Source organism: Leuresthes tenuis, unplaced genomic scaffold, assembly GCF_036924035.1.
Source record: "Leuresthes tenuis unplaced genomic scaffold, fLeuTen1.0.hap1 SCAF_18, whole genome shotgun sequence".
In the NCBI taxonomy this organism is placed as follows: Eukaryota; Metazoa; Chordata; class Actinopteri; order Atheriniformes; family Atherinopsidae; genus Leuresthes; species Leuresthes tenuis.
Genome location: NW_027325372.1, coordinates 2,842,426 through 2,860,694, shown reverse-complemented (window position 1 = coordinate 2,860,694; position 18,269 = coordinate 2,842,426). Strand labels below are relative to the sequence as shown.

At 43.3% G+C, this 18,269-nt stretch overlaps 2 protein-coding genes across 2 annotated transcripts; one reads left to right on the top strand and one right to left on the bottom strand.

The window, feature by feature from the left end:
* The first annotated feature begins 9,464 nt into the window (after positions 1-9,464).
* On the top strand, positions 9,465-10,945 carry LOC140274654 (c-Myc-binding protein-like). Its single transcript, XM_072370021.1, has 5 exons — positions 9,465-9,570; positions 9,821-9,893; positions 9,978-10,026; positions 10,555-10,684; positions 10,770-10,945. The coding sequence occupies exons 1-5, from the start codon at positions 9,556-9,558 to the stop codon at positions 10,812-10,814; spliced, it is 312 nt and encodes a 103-aa protein (XP_072226122.1). The 5' UTR covers positions 9,465-9,555; the 3' UTR covers positions 10,815-10,945.
* LOC140274652 (gap junction alpha-9 protein-like) lies at positions 10,904-18,253 on the bottom strand. Its single transcript, XM_072370019.1, has 2 exons — positions 16,185-18,253; positions 10,904-14,495 (listed from the first exon to the last, which is right to left on the bottom strand). The coding sequence occupies exon 2, from the start codon at positions 14,475-14,477 to the stop codon at positions 12,969-12,971; it is 1,509 nt and encodes a 502-aa protein (XP_072226120.1). The 5' UTR covers positions 14,478-14,495; positions 16,185-18,253; the 3' UTR covers positions 10,904-12,968.
* Positions 18,254-18,269: the final 16 nt, after the last annotated feature.

Below are 18,269 nucleotides of genomic sequence, written 5' to 3'. Positions count from 1 at the left end.
GTGATTTGAATCAGTGGGAAATGCGCATTAAAACAAATGCGAATCGTGTGTGTTTCCATCAAAAGAACGAACTTTGGTGAAAACTGAGTGTTCCGCAGGTTGGCATGACAACCAGCCTCTAAACGTTCTTCCGGCTTCCCGACCCGGAGTGTATCACCATGGAGAAAGGACTTGAATCTTTATTAAGAATCGGGCAACTGGTATTGGAGCTGTCAGCCCAGTTAGTACTGGCGATTAGAGGGGCTGTCATGAGGAGAAGGCGTCAGCAGGACTTCTGGAGTGTAGTGGTGGTTCAGCATGTCATCCCAACCTTTGGCTGACCCCCGTTTGTCCAAGGCCACCTTTGTAAAGGTGTGCGACAGGATAGGTCCGTTAGTTGCCCCTCTTCCAACAAAGAAACACATCGCTATTGGCCACATGCGCCGAATACCGAGTGGTGGGTGAGGTATTCGATTATAGTAAGACCAGCGTCCATCGTTCCCTCTGTGCAGTATGCCGGGCCATACAAGCCAAGATGATGAAGGAGTTCATCAGACTACCAGATGTGGCCGAGGCCGACATGTTTGTTGTCTTGTGAGTGACCCGCAAACACCGGAAGCAGTCGGGGTGAAAGTGCGCTTCGTCAGACTTGATGCCAACAAAGCCGTTTCCATCCCTTTCAAATCGAACAAAACCCGGCCCTTGTGAGCGTATATTCATTTATGCGAATCAGGGGATTTTAATTTGATTTATGGCGTTTCCATCATAATAAACACACCTACAGAAGTGGAAATGAGCTTTGCCCCCTGATCCAACCCCATACCATCACAGAGCCTGGCTGCAGGGACTGGCTGCTGACAGCAGGCTGGATGCTGCTTTTGCTCTTTGCTCCATTTCTTCCAACAAAGATGTGGAATACTGATGGGTCTGACCACAGCACACGTTTCCACCGTGTGACGGTCCATCCCAGACGCCTCCGAGCCCAGAGAAGTGGACGAGGTTAACATCAGGCTTCTTTTCTGCACAGTAAAGCTTGTGAATGGAACTCTGTATTGTGGTGCTTGACAAAGGTTTCCACAGTAATCCCTTGTCCATGTGCTGCTATCAGCTGCTGATGAATGACGGTTCTTGATGCAGCGTCTGAGGGGTCAGAGGTCACGGGGTCCAGCTTAGGCTTGCTCCCTCGTCCTTTACACTGAAACTCCTCCAGATTCCTTGTTTCCTTCGTCCACTCTCCAAACCTTGGATTTCTATCTGTTGTTATCCACCTCCAACCAGCCTGCTCATCCCACCACCGACTCAGAACCTCTGCACCACAGCCAGCGCTCTCCCATCCACTTTGATTCCTTGGTGGATCAAGTAAGGACAAACATACCCATTGTCTGGACAAATTTCTTCTTCTAACCTCACTAATCATCTCCCTCCTCTCAGAGTTTCACGTCTACCCGGATCCACCCTTTGGCTTTCAACACCCACCACTTGTAGACAAACTCTGTTCTAACTCTGATTCTCCCTTAGTCCTGCGTCTGCTCTTGGGTCAATTTTTATGAGGGGCGAGACATTATGATTTTTAAACTCTAAGAGGAAAATACTGACTGGGAAAGAAGACTTATCAATGTCTCCAACTAAGAAACTTTTACAACAAAAACGAAAAAGCAGGAAGGCCAGCAAATCCTTTGTCAAAGTTTTTATAAAAGCATACAAATCAGAGATTAATAGAGGATTCATTGTTCAACTGTACAAGTGCTTCAACAATTTGACTCACAACAAAATATCTAAAGAACAAGTGGGAGAGAGGAGACCTGTTCAATTCAGATTGATGCACATCTCCTCCCTCTGCTCTCTTTACTCTTCATGTACAGATTAATGATCGACTGATACAGGTTTTTTAAGTCCGATGTCGAAGCCGATTATTTTGACATCAGTCTTAACCGATCTCCGATATGTTCTGCCGATCCTTTTGGGCCGATTCTTGAAGCCGATATAGTTTTTTCTCCCTCCATTTTCATGATAAAAATGACACGATAACAAATGTTACACAAGTCTCGATTTAAACAAAAAAAAAAAAAAAGAAACATTTATTCACAAAACAAAACATTAACATTAGCAAACAATGTAGAACATTTAAATATGTAACTATAAAAATAAACAATCTTAACACTTAAATGTTTGTGCTTTTTACGTAGCAGCATGAGTCCTTTGTAGTGCGAATGACCTTCCTGAGAAGATTTGTGAACAATAATACAAAAAAAAAAAAAAAAACATTCATGAAAAGAAATGTGAACAATCGCTAACGTGCTAAATGATCGGCGAACGCACACAAATATCGGTCGACCTCTTGTACATGTGACATCATTGTTTCTCTCTCTCAGTAGGTGTCTCTGGCCTGGTGTTACGCTGCTTGTTGTCCCCTCTTTCCTGTCCTCTCAGCCCCAGCTGGTCCAGGCAGATGTGTAGTGAGAAATATTCTGGGTTCTTGTCGTTGGAAAATAAATGAAAGTCAAAGTAAATGTAAGAATTGATTTGGTGTATGTGTGTTCTCTCGGATGCACTTAGTCATAGGAATGATGTTTATTTCCAAAGAATAAATCTGGCACTCGTTGAAACTAAAACAGCTAATTAGTAAATCTCTTCATGTTTTTTTGGGGGGGGTAGGCCTATTTTTAAATTGCATCTATTTGACCTTTTTTTACATTAGAAAAATGCATGTTTGTCCAAGCTGGCTCTCTGTCAGGCAGTTATTTGGGATATTCTCAAATTGTTTTTCACACAGGGGCTGCAGCTCCAAAATTTTCATAAAAGTTGCATCTGCTGCATGTGAGAGAACCGGTGTCTGCAGCACTGGATTCTTGCAAGGTTTAGCCAAAAAGTTTTGTTGTAATAACTCTGAAAACTCTGCTTCATGCCATTTCCTGCAGACTCGATGTTGCTTCCCACTCTGTTGGGGAATCTGCAGATAAGTCTGAATGCAAGCAGCCACAGTTTACATTTTACATGACGTTCGGCCTCCTGTGTGCTTCCTCGAGGCGCCCCCTCATGATATTTCCGACTGTGAGAAGTAGAGAATCTACAGTTGTGGAGTGCATGAGTGAACAGGCAACTGCAAAGAAAATCTACACCAGATTCTCTAAAATGTCTGTTTTAATGTGTGAAAACAGTTGAAAGAAGATTACATTTTATTGTGGCCTGTGTTTGAATGCAAATCCCCCGCTCGGATACAAATAATCCAATTGGGCCGATGAGTCGTCCCAGAGTTAGAGTGGGTGAGATGATGGGGGAGCCAGAGGGGGTGCACGTGGCCTTAGGTGTTTGTTCCATCTCTAAATTATCATTTCAAGCCTGTAAAATGTAAAATCTTACAAAATAATCTTTTGAAAATTGAGATACCTGCACCAACTTTATTTTATCAAATAAAAAACAAAATAATAAACAGTTGTCCCAGGATTGTCGTCTAGCAGCTCCTACACCACGCCTAAGACAATCCAATCTCTGTTCATGTGTCGTCCCACGATGGTGGAATGACCTACCGAGCGCTACCAGAACAGGGGCGTCCCTGTCTATCTTCAGAGAGCATCTCCTACCCTGCACTTCCTTCTATGCCTGCACCCTATCTCTGCTCTGTCCCCTCTGACAGAGCCTGACTGGTGGTTTCCTTCTATGTAGCTTATTGTTAGCTTTTATATCCTCATTTGTAAGTTGGTTTGGATAAAAGCGTCTGATAAATGTATAAACATACCACACACAGTGAATGAACAGCAACAATTAATGTGGTTAGTTCAATACTTGACTGTTTAATACCAATATTTCTACATGTTTTGTATGGCTCAGTGCTGACGTGATTAAATTTGGTTACGTGCTTACGTTCATTCAGAGGCGTGCTGACGTATTTGTCCAGGTAGTATAAACCTCTTGGACTCAAGCTCTCTTCCTCTTTCTGCTACCTGGCTAGGAGCAGCAGCTTTGGCCGTGAAAACCCAGAAACACCGGTAAGTTCACCTCTGATTCATTTGCTGGTTACAAAGTCAGACTCGGGCCTCGAAGGGAAGATTGAACGACTGGTTTATCTACTCTCCTATTTTGTTTTACAAGTTTGAAACTTTTATGTTATTTTTTGGGATATGCAACTTGACGCAGTATTTAGGTTTAAAAAAATGTATCGTGTATTGTGGTTGCTAACTTTGTTAATGTGAAGAAAAAATACAGCATCTGAATATCTGGCTTTCTTTGTTACTTGATCCAACGTGGTTCTAAGAGTAACACGTGCTTTAGCCGAGCGATGAGTTAGCAATGCTAACAGGTCGAGCAGGCGCCACGAGAAGTGCCAAGCCATGCTGGTCATGCTTTCAAGAGTCTGTAATGGAATTATATAACTGCATCATAATTTGTTCACCTGATTGAACAGATGCAGATTTCAACATGTCCAAATATGTCTCTAAAATTAAGATATTCAAATTTCATAGTTTTAGGTTCATTTTTAGATTATTTCATCTGGGCTATACTAAGTAAAGATTGTTCATAGAGAATTTCTCCAACCGTCTTTCGGGGCTGTCAACAGAAGTCTTAATCTTGGCCCTTACTTTGGAATATTTGTACAATAATATAATAATCGGTGAAGGAGATGCTCTAAACTTTACAACTGTGACGTTATCATAAGTGTACATGTATTATTCATCAACATGAATAAATGCAGATTAAAGATCAAGTTAAATATCATCACTGTAACTTTACTGGATAAATGTAATAATCCACACCTGTAACAGTTTACACGCGCTCCCGCGAATGTGGATGCGCTTCTCGGCATAACACCTGCCACAACGAACAGTCGTTAACCGTGGAGTACCAACAAAGAGTTTCATTAATTTCTTCATCAGAATCGTTTAAAATAAATGGTCATTTTTGGGCGGTTTAAGTCTCTTAAAATTACTCAAAAGGTGGTTTTGAAATAAAACCGAGTCCAAGACGTTACGGTTTATCAAAAGTCCGACTTCACTTTTATTTTACTGAAACTGAAACACGACGTTCTAGAAAAGTTAAATCCAGTGATTATTTTCCCATCAGAACTTAACAGAATGGGAAAGGAAAATACAAAACCAACCTTTCCGGATCCTTCTCATGGCCAGTCCACCTCCACCGACCACCTGTCCAACAGGGGCGGAGGAATCAACGAGAAGGACGGTTCAAAGGTGAGCTCTGGTTTTTATTTGAGCTTTAAAATCGCAAGTAACTTCTGAGATGGCGGCTCCGCACGAGGGTGTTGCAGACGGGTGCGCGCACGTAGGGTGGTGCTTGACGCCAGGTAGCGCTCATGGGTGACTGACTAAATGAACCCAGTAATCTTGTTTTCCTGATGTAACTATTTGAAATGGTGATATAATAAAATACAGAAGAAGCCATTTTCTGGAATTAAATGTCCACATTCAAAACTGTCTTTAAAGTGCACAGTTACATGCATGTTTTATTCATGAAATGTTGCACAAAAATGGAGGTTACCATAAAGGACATGGTTGTTTTTTCATTTAATAAGTGATAAATTATTAAACACACAGGCTCTGTACAGTCAAAACCTCAAGCTGCAAATTGTTCAAAACCACTAATATATTGATCTATTTCTGCAGATAGTTAAGAGCTTCTGCGCCCGGCTGAAGGCTGGGTTTGAGCCTGGTATCACCTTTGACATCAGTCGGATCAAGCATGTGACCCACAGCTTCAACTGTCCCACCGGTGATGCGTCTGCACACAGGAGCTCCATGAAGAACATGGACACTGGTACCTCTCAGGTAAATTCTTACAGCTTACCAGGACACTGCGACTGACTAAATGAACCCAGTAATCTTGTTTTCCTGATGTAACTATTTGAAATGGCGATATAATAAAATACAGAAGAAGCCATTTTCTGGAATTAAATGTCCACATTCAAAACTGTCTTTAAAGTGCACAGTTACACCCAAACTTATTGAAAGAGTTTTTTACAATTATAAAAATGTTATATGTCCCTCAGAAAGCGTCACATAGCAGTCATCTAAAGCTGTCATCAGCATGCAGCACTTACACACTTATTGTCTTGGTAAAACTTAATGTCTTTATTGGCAAAATCAACATAATTTAGTTTGCTGATGTAGCGTGGTACAAAGTGAAGTTGTCCTCCACCACACATTTAATTTGAAAAAGTCTTTTATTTTTGTTCTGCAAAAAGCCAAAAATATATATTATTGATCACGTTACGCCACACACATCTTCACACTCAGGTGTGTGTTCTTGTTCTCACAACGTATTCACATAACACAGAAAAATTATGAACATCTGCACAAAACATCCAAACAATAATCATGACCGTTACATTGCTATTCCAGACCAGTTGTCTTATTTTGTACATTCAATATCAATTTGTTTCTCCAATACACAATCAGCCATTCATATCTACCAAAATGATCACATTAACGAAATCAATTATGTCTCTATCTTAACTTATTTATTTATCTATTAACAATACGCGAACAGTCCGGGCTCTTTACACCCGCTCATAGCTTTCTCCAGCCTTATGCTTGCTCGCGGTTGCTAGGCAACGAGTACTATCAACTGATAGCCTATTTCCGGATCGTTAGGTTTTATAAACCAGTAAAGTTTATTAACAATATGACATAAAATCCAACAGAGACCATGAACTCACACTTAACACATTTACCCATAAAGCACACAATTACAACTCTCTCCTCTTACCTGCAAAAAGCCAAAAATATATATTATTTATCACGTTACGCCACACACATCCTCACACTCAGGTGTGTGTTCTCGTTCTCACAGCGTATTCTCGCGAGATTTCCCTTGTCCCTGTACATAGTGTAGCGAACGCGCCCTCTGCTGGTGAGACTTAGACACTGCATCACCACATTTGTCAAACAATAACCGAACCTTTCCCGATCAGACAACACACAGACAATTTTCAACACACTCATGACCCATATGTAATGCAACTAATATTAAACATACAAATAATAACAATGTGGGTATATCACTGATGGCTCTGTATGCCACACTTACTCATTTTCTCTTTAGTTTAATGCAATTGTCACAGTCTTTGTTAAGTACGACACAGTTTACAATTTCTGTGTCTGCAGTATGACTTGATTAATAAAAGTTGCATACATGTGTTTATGGGTGATGTGGTTTTTTTCAGTCTCCATTGATTTATATGGGCACCGGGTCTTAATAATGAACATTCAAACAAAGGCTCGCTGCCAGCTCTTTGAAATACTCCAGTGGATCTTTTCTGAAAGTGTCAGCTGCTTTTTCTGTTAAAAAATCTCCAGACTTTCACCAGCAGTCTCTGTTTCTCTTTATTTCCTGGAGTGATTTAATTCTCCTTGGCTTAATGCTGCACTGTGGCATTTCTCAGACATGTTTTATTCATGAAATGTTGCACAAATATGGAGGTTACCATAAAGGACATGATTGTTTTTTCATTTAATAAGTGATAAATTATTAAACAAACAGGCTCTGTACAGTCAAAACCTCAAGCTGCAAATTGTTCAAAACCACTAATATATTGATCTATTTCTGCAGATAGTTAAGAGCTTCTGCGCCCGGCTGAAGGCTGGGTTTGAGCCTGGTATCACCTTTGACATCAGTTGGATCGAGCATGTGACCCACAGCTTCAACTGTCCCACCGGTGATGCGTCTGCACACAGGAGCTCCACGAAGAACATGGACACTGGTACCTCTCAGGTAAATTCTTACAGCTTTGTCCTATTTTATCACATTATTTTGATTGTTAGAAATGTGTCTAATGAAATTCTCCCTGTCCAGACTGCTGAAATCCCCAAGGATGGACAGAACTGTGAGCACTGAGTGCCCTGGGAGCCAAGATGTTCCAGCATCATTTCAAAATGTATTTAAATTTTTTGACAAAATTAAAAAGCTTAAATTAAGATGAAGGAAGTATTTCTTTGTCATCATAGACTGAATTTGTTGATATTCTAGAAAATAAAATAATTGAATTTTTGCAATTTGTTTGGACTTTTTTCAAATTTTTTTGTTGTAGATACAAAGTTCTGTTTATAGAAGCATTGGGCTTCATGCAAGAACATTTATGTACGATTCAACAATCAGCCAGTCCAGCACCCTCTTCTTCCTCAGCCAGGCCTTTGGAATGTGGCAGAATGTGGTTTTCCATGGTCTGCTTGAACAATGCTGGGACGTCCCAGGAAAAGATGTGGCCTTGAAGGCAGCATATGTTGCTGTAAAATCTCAGTGAGCTTTTCTGCATTAATGCTGCCATCACAGAAGTGGAAATGAGCTTTGCCCCCTGATCCAACCCCATACCATCACAGAGCCTGGCTGCAGGGACTGGTTGCTGACAGCAGGCTGGATGCTGCTTTTGCTCTTTGCTCCATTTCTTCCAACAAAGATGTGGAATACTGATGGGTCTGACCACAGCACACGTTTCCACCGTGTGACGGTCCATCCCAGACGCCTCCGAGCCCAGAGAAGTGGACGCCGCCTCTGGACGAGGTTAACATCAGGCTTCTTTCCTGCACAGTAAAGCTTGTGAATGGAACTCTGTATTGTGGTGCTTGACAAAGGTTTCCACAGTAATCCCTTGTCCATGTGCTTCTATCAGCTGCTGATGAATGACGGTTCTTGAGGGGTCAGAGGTCACGGGGTCCAGCTTAGGCTTGCTCCCTCGTCCTTTACACTGAAACTCCTCCAGATTCCTTGAATGCTTTAATGATATTCTGCTCTGTAGAGGCAGAAATATGCAGATCCCTTCCAGTCTTTCTCTGAGGAACATTGTTTTAAACACATTTGTGGACAAACTGGAGCTCCTCTGAACATCTTTACTCCTGAGAGACTCGGCCTGTCATGGAGGCTGCTTTAGGGCCAGATCATGGTTACGGTTACCCATAATTTTGTCTTCTTTTTTCAGCCTTTTTCCAGCCCTAAATTGCCCATGTCCAAAGTTTAATGAACATTTTGAAGCCTGAAATGAAAAAAATTATTTATAGTAGCAAATTACATAACAAATATTAACAGTGTTCTATTGTCTTAAATTTCAATCTCTCAGAAATACCCAAACCAAATCCCTCTCCCCATTTGCTATTTTGATTGAACCTCTTTTCTACTGAATCTACTTGAAAATCGTAAAATTTTAAGTTTTTTTTTTATAAATACACAATTTTTAGATCTTTATGAGGTTCTTAGTATTCTGTAAATCGAATATGCCAATAGTAAAGTCTGCTTATTGATTTAAATTAGTAGTTTTATTCTCGGCAACACGACTTTTTGCCGTATTTTAAAACATAACAGTAATACTTTGAGAAGTTAGCCATTTAAGTGTTGTAATGTGTATTTGAAAAATAATAATATTGAATTAATCAGCGTTCTTTTCTGTTGAGTTTTTATTTTTTTCTTGTTTATTATTTTTCGGGGTAAGAGTTTAATTTCCGTTTACGCATGTTGTTATGGCAACAGACCGAACGGACGGACGGAACGGAGCTCAAAGTCAGCTGCTGTTAGCAGACTTATCAAACCGGCTCCACGCTTCACACAGCTTTCAATTATACGGCTGTTGTTGCACTAATGGCCACTTACCGAGTAAGTATTTTCGGCTCCACTTTTTGTATTCATGTGTTACGTTTTACATGAGATTATATGTCGTGCTTATGTAGCTTGTGCTAACTAGCTAGCTTCATGTGCATCCTGGCGCACAGAGTTTGGCAGTGAACGCACCACGTCCTGTCAGCTTTGTGTTCTGCTTTTTTTTAACCATTTAAATTGTTTTACATCCAGTTTATGTAGGTATTTTACTCATGGGATAATTATGTGTCGCTAACTCGTGTTTCAGGCCTCAGACTCAAAGCGAGAGCAGTTTAGGAGATATCTGGAGAAATCAGGTGTTATTGACACTTTGACAAGCGGTAAGTGGGCAGGAATTTCATCCAATTAATCTATTTAATTAGTTTTTACTGTTGTATAGTTTCATTAACGCATCTGTTTTGCAGTTTTGGTGGCACTTTATGAAGAACCCGATAAACCGAACAATGCACTCGAGTATCCTTTTCTTGTTTGTTTCATATTGCAGTTCAGGTCCTGACACCCTCAAGCAAAAGGTAGATGAAAATATTGTTTTAATCTGTGTTCATCTTGGATTTTACTGAGAGGAAACAGTCCAGGTCTTTAACGGCTGTCGGAAAGCTTTAGATCCAAACTTTTGAGAAATGTTCGGTCCTTACCTGCAAAGATGGAAACATTTCCATCAAAGTCGCTGTAAGCTGTGCCTCTTTACTGTTCTACAAACCCAAATTAAGAAAAGAAACATGGAAAATGAACATCAAAGCATAAAGCAAACAGTGATCCCTTAATGTGATTAAAAATCTGTGTAAAAACTCAAGAGTGGTGCATGAGGACGGCTTCAGAGTCCTAAAATGATTCTGAGATGTGACTGATCTCCTCAGCTGCCCAAACCTTCGCCTTCCTCCACACAGTGAGTTCAGATCAGATGAAGTCAGGCTGTTGTGTTCGCTCCGTGTTTCTGATGATATGAAACTGCAGCTGAGTCGACCTTAACCGGCGCCACAGCTTCATAAAGCTGCACCTCGGGGCAGCGGGGCTGGACCCGGCCGGCACCGAGGGTCTCCGTTTGGAGCTGGCTGATCTGCAGCAGAAGTGCAGCCTGCTGACGGAGGAGAACAAAGAGCTGTGGAAGAGGGTGAGACGCCGCTGCCTGGCCATCGAACCTCGCTGTTCGTCCTCCTCCTGAAACCTCTAACTTCCTGTTTCGTGTCTTCTCACAGCTGATGCAGTACGAAGCGTTGCCTGACGAGAAAGCAGACCTGTAGAAGAGTCGTGGCGTTGCTTTTTTTGGTAAAAAAGAAACAATAAAAAAACCCTTAAACACTGGCCTTATTTTCTATAGGATGTACATGTTTATTTCATAATAATGAATGGAATCACTGTCAGTTTGTGTTTTATAATAAACAACTTTTGCTCATGAATAAATGGTTTCAGCATCTTTGATGTCCTTCATATTCAGAACATAGAACACCTGTAAAAGTCCTGATCCACCCTGAATTTCTTTATCTCTTCCCAGGAAATGAGGAACATGGTCAAACATGAATATAAATACAGAAATGAGGCAGAAACAGAGTTTTTTTATCAGTTCTCAGCAGCTTTAAAGTGAATCTCTGGTCTGAGCTCCTTTATTCTCCAACACAGCCTGAACCCTCTGAGACAAGCTTTCTGTCATTTCTTTAAGGAGTCTTCAGGAATAGTTCTCCAGGCTTCTTGAAGGACATCCCAAAGCTCTTCTTTGGATGTGGGCTGCCTTTTGTTCCGTTCTCTGTCAGATGATCCCACACTGCTTCAATAATGTTGAGGTCCGGGCTCTGGGGAGGATTCATCCCTCCATAAGACCTGTTGCCACTGATTTTCAGTCCACTTCTTGTGTCATTTGGCACAGCTCAGCCTTTTCTCCCTGTTTCCCTTCCTTAAGAACGGCTTCTTGACAGCCACCCTTCCATGGAGACCATTTCTGATGAGGCTTGGGCCAACAGGAGATGGATCAGCTGAAGGTCCAGATGCATCTCTCAGGTCCTGTCAGGTCACAGCTGGATTTTTTCCTCTTTCTTAAGGACATCACTTTCAGATCCTGTTCATCTGCTGTAGATAGTTTTTTAGGCCTGACACTTCTTCTTTTGTCCTCCACTTGTCCAGTTTCCTCAAATGTTTTAAGGACACACTGCACACCATGCTGAGATATGCCAAGTTTTCAGCTAATAGCTCTTTGGGAATCACCTTGTTGCTGCAGAAATCCTATTTTCTGTCTGTCAAACTGTGTTTTCTTTGCTGTTTTTCATAGATGCAGCTAAAGAAATGGGAACAAATTATGTGTCTTTGTGACAGGCTGCTGGTAACAAAGTGCCTAAAGATCCAGTTTAAAATGGCTTCTTTGCTAAGTTGTCTGTTCTGTGTCGACACAACACTGGTTCATCCCTTGAGTTAGGAGCCTTTTTTCTGGTTATATATATATTCTCCATCCATCTTCTATACCTGCTTCATCCGTCGGTCGGGTCGCGGGGGGGTGGTGGTCATCGGGCGAGAGGCGGGGTTCACCCTGGACAGGTTGCCAGTCCATCACAGGGCTTAAAAATATAAAAATTCTATTTCTCAAAATCTTCCAAATAAGATTAATTGGATATGTTTTTACTTTTTTTGTTAGTTGCACAAACAGCCGTCGAAACCTTTTCCAAGTAGTTTCGACTCTTTTGAAAACGTCTTTAAAGCTTAAAAGTAGCTTCGTCAGTGTTTCTAATAACTTTGGTTCTGCCCTGAAAGGCAAAGACACGTTTATAACCGTTATATTTATATTAATCATCTTGATCTGGATTAAATCTTTCAAAAGTGCTAAAAATACAGAAGATAAGATCTAATGTGTTGGTTTGATGTCCAAAGAAAGCCTGGAGAACTATTGATGGAGACCACAAGGTTACAGGAAGGAAACTGGAAGAAATGCGGACCGCATCAGGAGTTTTGCAAAGTGCAGAACCGCCGGAGCAGAACCGCCGGAGCAGAACCGCCGGAGCAGGACCGCCGGAGCAGAACCGCCGGAGCAGAACCGCCGGAGCAGGACCGCCGGAGCAGAACCGCCGGAGCAGAACCGCCGGAGCAGAACCGCCGGAGCAGATGTTGGATTAATTCAGACAGACTCGTGTAAAAGTGTCTGTTTACATAAGAGCGTGTCCACTGCCTAAAATAAATTCATTGATCTGTGAGTTTTCCATCCCGTCCAATTGGTCTCCTTTCTGCCGAATCGATCAAAGGTCAGTGTGGAAACTCTGACTCTGACCTAGAACTGAGAGAACCGCGCCCGTGTTGATGTTTGAACGCCTTCATGTTTTAAATGGGACAGGAAAAAGCTCCTTCATCTCTACCGCGATACTAGCAAAGGCTTTTTGTGCTCGTTTTAACGTCCTTTGAAGAAGTTCGGGGTCGGTTCAGATCTGTAGGTCGGTCGGGGCCCGTCTGCTGCTGACGCTGCTCGCCGCCGACACTCTGCGGTTGGGAGAGGAGGTAATGGGGCTGTTGCTCTCTCGGCTGTGTCGAGACACCGAGCTCAGCTCCCCCGTGGAGTCCGGGCTCTCGGGCCTGCTGGGCCTCTTCGGGTCAGATTTGGAGAGCAGCCTGGCCCGGGGCCCGGGGCCGCTGCTGCGAAGCTTGGAGCTGCTGTTCCCGGGGTAGGAGTCGCCGCTGTCCGAGCAGTTCCCCTCCACCACCGTGGAGCAGTGCCACGGGGGACTGACCCGGCGAGACTTCCTTGCGATGCTCGACAGCGTGGGGCAGGAGGAGGCGTCCGCCACAGGCAGGGTGGGGTACTCCGAGCTCCTGCACTCCAGGCTGCCGCCGTGGGGCGAGGACGGCTCCTCGGGTTCGTCCTGTTTGTCCGCAGGAGGCGAGCGCGTCTCGCTGCTGGTGTTGTTGGAGTTGCTGTTGTGCTCCGTGGGGCTCGGCACCCCCTCCTTGGCGTCCTTGTGGGTGTCTGGCTTGGCGCCGGGGTTCCCCTGTATGGGGACGAAGGCAGACGAGGCGCTGAGGAGGGGGTAGTTGGGTCCGTTGCCTTGTTTCTCCAGCAGTAACGTGTATCCACTGGGCGCTGTGGGAATCGTACTCTTACGTCCCACAGAGGTCCCGACACAAACCTGGTGCACCACCGAGTTCTTCTTGGACTTGTTGACATAATAGTCATCCAGGTCGTCCTTCAGGTGGGGGTAGTAGTCCAGGATGCCCTTCTTTATGCTCTTAAAGCTCAGGTGCATGATCTCCAGCAGGCTGAGGAAGAGCGAGATGCAGGCGATGGCTTGCATGAACATCATGAAGACGGATTTCTCCGTGGGCCTGGAGACGAAGCAGTCCACCACGTTTGGACACGGCTCCCTTTCACACTTGTACAGAGTGCTGAGGCGGTGGCCGTACAGGATGAACTGACCCATCATGAAGCTGATCTCCACCACGGACCGGGTGACGATGTGAGCCACGTAGGTGCACAGCAGGGAGCCCCTCAGTGGCGCTTTGTTGAGCTTCCCCTGCTCCACCTGCCTCATCTCCTTCTCAATCCTCCTCTTCACCTCCACCATCTCCGCGTCCACCGCCTCCAGCTCGCGCCGGAGAGCCACTTTCTTGCAGTGGCGCTCCTTCTCAATAGCACGCAGCTGGTAGATGGCGTGACCCATGTACACGAGGGAGGGCGAGGACACGAAAATCACCTGCAGCACCCAGTAGCGGATGAGGGAGATGGGGAAGGCCTGGTCGTAGCAGACGTTGCGGCAACCAGGCTGCTCCGTGTTGCAGATGAAGTCCGACTGCTCGTCGTTCCACACGTCCTCCGCGGCCACGCCCAGCACCAACATCCGGAAAATGAACAGGATGGTCAGCCAGATCTTGCCGACCATGGTGGAGTGGATATGCACCTCCTCCAAGATCCCTCCCAGGAAGTTCCAGTCTCCCATTTTTCAATCTTATCAGTACTGAAAAGAGCGGAGACACAGAGTTACGACCGTTAACCCAAGAGTTCAAAATCTGATGAATTTACAGTTTAATTAGTCCTGTTTTCATTACAGTCAAAGCAAATCCAAAGAGATTTATCAGAAGTCTCATGAAATTAAACGAAAATGAGACTGTAGTGTCACCACAGGGGGGCAGTACTGAGTTGTTAGTGGTTGTAATGCAGTAGAAGAAGACAGGAAACAGGAAGTGGAGGAAAAAACAACAACAGGTGGACATCCACAAAAAGAAAAGAGATCTTCAGGAATTACTTTCATTTCTGGGAATATTTGGGGCATTTTATATCAACAAAGACGAGTTTCACCTGATAAGCTTTATAGATTTTTAAGTTTCCTTTTACCTTCATTCCGTCTTCAAAATGCAAATCATTGATGGCAATGAAAGCACGTAAAATGTGTATTTTTAGTACTTTCATGAACAAATGTCTGCTTTAGAAAGACATTTAGAGCAATAGACATAAAAACAAAATGCCTGAGAGTGAATAAAATAATATAAAATCCTCACTAACAGTAATAAACCATTTATTAGCACTTCTGTCAGTCTGTCTCAATAAATCAGTCCAAACTCTGTCAGATAACTATTGCAGGGTGCATCACTTGATCATGAAGTTCTTCCTTTTCCCCACCAACCAGCCAACAATGCAACCAAAGATCCTCTTTCTGTGTAAAATACGGTCCGACTCTGTTTAAAGTTGTACATGGTCTGTACTACATAAATGAGAAACTAGCTGAGATACATCCAAGGTGTCCCCACAGTCCTGCCACATCAGACCAAATGTTCATGCTCATCCTTGAAAGAGGCCTGGAAGCACATCTTTAAGAGCCTTTAAGCCTTGCAACCTGAACCGGTCTGCTCCCGTTCCCTCAAACGCTGGGTTATAAATCCATGACACCACAGATAAGGAACAGCAGAGGCAGACCTGGTCCCCCTTCAGAGTCAGAACCACTCTGTTAAACAGCATTAAACCGTTAAACAGCCACCTGCGCCTGTTGATGCCTGATCTCTGATTATATTCAATGAATCTGGGCTTTGTCATTTTCCTCCTCTGTAAGGAGTGGCCCTGGGGGGTGTTACGGTATTTAGAATAGTTTTTCTACAGCTCTAAACAAGCCAGAATACACTTTTCAATCATTTATCAATAAACACATTTACCTATGAAATAAATGGATGTGTTTAGGATTTAAATCCTGAATTAGAGACCGAGGAGGCCTCAGGACCGACCCAGGAGAGACCGAGGAGGCCTCAGGACCGACCCAGGAGAGACCGAGGAGGCCTCAGGACCGACCCAGGAGAGACCGAGGAGGCCTCAGGACCGACCCAGGACTGGCTGGGGATCATTTATCGGTCTCGTTTTGCTTAAGAACAACTCTGTGTCCCTCTGAAAGAGGCGGAGGAGGCCTGGGCCGGTCCAGGACAGAAGTGGCAGAAGATGGATGGACAGAAATGGTCACTTCATGTCAAATTGATCCACCGACTCGTTCGTTATTGAAGTTTTCAGAACATTTTCAGTGTTCTGCTGGAGTTTGACCGCTCAGAGCCACCGTACATGCAAACATCATGATCCAACGGGACATTTCCCCCAATGTAAAGAAACTGGACCGAACGTTTCCAGCTGAATATCAAACAGGAGTGATGAGACCCTGAAAACACACCTGGAAACGGTCGGGTTTCCTCCGCAGCTCCTTCCTCAGCTGCTGAAACTTTCCTGGCTGTTGATGTCAGATCGGACGGATCCAGTCTTCACTTCTTCTTCTTCTTCTCCTACTGTGACCAAGTGAGAGGAGCGTTAATCATCCTCGCCGTTTGATGGCTTTTGGACACGACTAAATTTCTGAAGATATTTTGTTTTTGGACAGACGACGGATTAAAAAACACGAACAATAAACACAAACTCAGAGATCTTCAGTCAAACAGCCGATCAGTCTTCACCATTTTCAACCTTTTACTCAGTTTTAATTTTAGGTGATTTCATAATATTTTACACTTTTATTCTTTCATCCCATTTCATGACATTAAAGGCAATCTTCCTCCTCTTCTTAATCCAGTCGTGCAGCAGCAGTGGTAACCAGAACTATAACCCAGGGACATAAATACGCTCCTTTATTGGATCATAAGAGTAAATAAAAAATAACTGGGAGATAAATGAGGCTTTACAAAAAGCCCTGTTCAGAAAAGCATTTAATAATAAACTAATAATTAGAACTGTTCTAATTTGCATAATTTCTGCCTTTATTTCATATCCATGTTTATTCATTTAATTAGGAGATTAATTTCTTAATTAATTAATTTCCATTCAGTTTAATCCGAGGAAGCATCCAAACATCTAATTCAGACTGTTCAGTTAAACTCAGTTTATAAAAGGATCAAACTGCATTAAAATCTGAGAACATGATTCAGAAATCAGTAAAAGTCCCATCAGGGAACATTTTCCTGTGTTTAAGTCCACTTTTTCATTGTATTTACATACTTTTGATAGATTAGAATATAAATTAAGCCTAATATTCATCACGTTTCACCCTTCATGATGAAAAGTAACCGATAATTTGAACTATTTCAATGGAAAATAAATGAGAAACAGTTCGGGAAGCAGGTGTAACCGGTTCTGACCGTCACAGAGCTCACATTAAAACGAGTTAACTCACCTTTCATCTTCAGTACGAAACAGTTAATCCTGCCGACCGCGGTCCTCCGAGCTCATTCTCAGCCTCTGAGTTCAGGCTCAGTGTTGGTTAGAAACCGAGCAGAAACAAATGATCCCCGGCGGCTGCAGCTGTTGACGACTTATAGGCGTGGAAAGACCAAAACAATCGATGCCGTGGCCCTGCTCTGCTGCCATTTACCTCGCAGCACTTTGAATGCACGGCCTGGCAGTCATTAGGGGTGAAACGGGCAGGAAACTATCCAGCTTGCTTGATGCCCGTTCGAGGTTGAACCCAGAGGACCCTGAACTTTGTGGAGCCTCTGAAGTGAAACCTTCAGCAGGGCAGAGGTGCTGTTGATCCATTGGGTGGAAAACAAGGACCTGAGGAAACCTCTGGGACCAGGACAAGCTTTTAATGTGAAGGGGCTGACATTTAGGACTGAAACGGACGAGAATCTTAATTTAGGAGCTAAAGAAAAGGTTTTTAACAAAGAAACATAATTAAGGGAGTCTGGGGATAAAATAAATGGTTCATAAACTTTAAAAGAAGGTCTGAATAAACCTTTTGATGCTTTAACTTCTGGAGCACATAAAGAGTTTAGTTTGCCTCTCAGTGAGCTCAGGTGTGCTTCCTTCCTTCTGAACCACCTTCAGTTTGCAGTTAAACATGTGGTTTAAGAAGGATTGAGCTGTCATTCTGATTAAAGTATCCCAAAAACTTACACACAGGGACACAAACTATCATCTTATAGAAAAGTAAACTGTCCCAAAAGCAAAAGAAATGACCAACAACAGAGGAAAATCTGCTCATTTTCTCTTTAAACCCCCCCAGGTAATGAGGTGGGCACGGTTGCATCATCATTTATCTCATGAGACGCTGTGTGTTGAGCCGCCATCGCACTTGTTTGACGTCTCTTTTCAGTACACGGATCAATGGGGTACGTCCGATTTCACGCCCGGCTGCTCCTTTGCTGCAAATTTAATTTCACTTGTTCCTGCCGGCTGCTGTTCCATTAACAGGAAATCAATGGCTGCAGCGGCAGACAGCGCCCGTCTGTTTCCACCGCCGCTCAGAGCCAACGCCTCCACAGACGAG

Bases quoted from the DNA above. Each gene is read 5' to 3' on its own strand.
- LOC140274654 (XM_072370021.1), top strand. The intron at 10,027-10,554 runs GTATCCTTTTCT...CCGGCGCCACAG, and splicing joins AAACCGAACAATGCACTCGA to CTTCATAAAGCTGCACCTCG. The intron at 10,685-10,769 runs GTGAGACGCCGC...GTCTTCTCACAG, and splicing joins ACAAAGAGCTGTGGAAGAGG to CTGATGCAGTACGAAGCGTT.
- LOC140274652 (XM_072370019.1), bottom strand. From the start codon at position 14,477: ATGGGAGACTGGAACTTCCTGGGAGGGATCTTGGAGGAGGTGCATATC.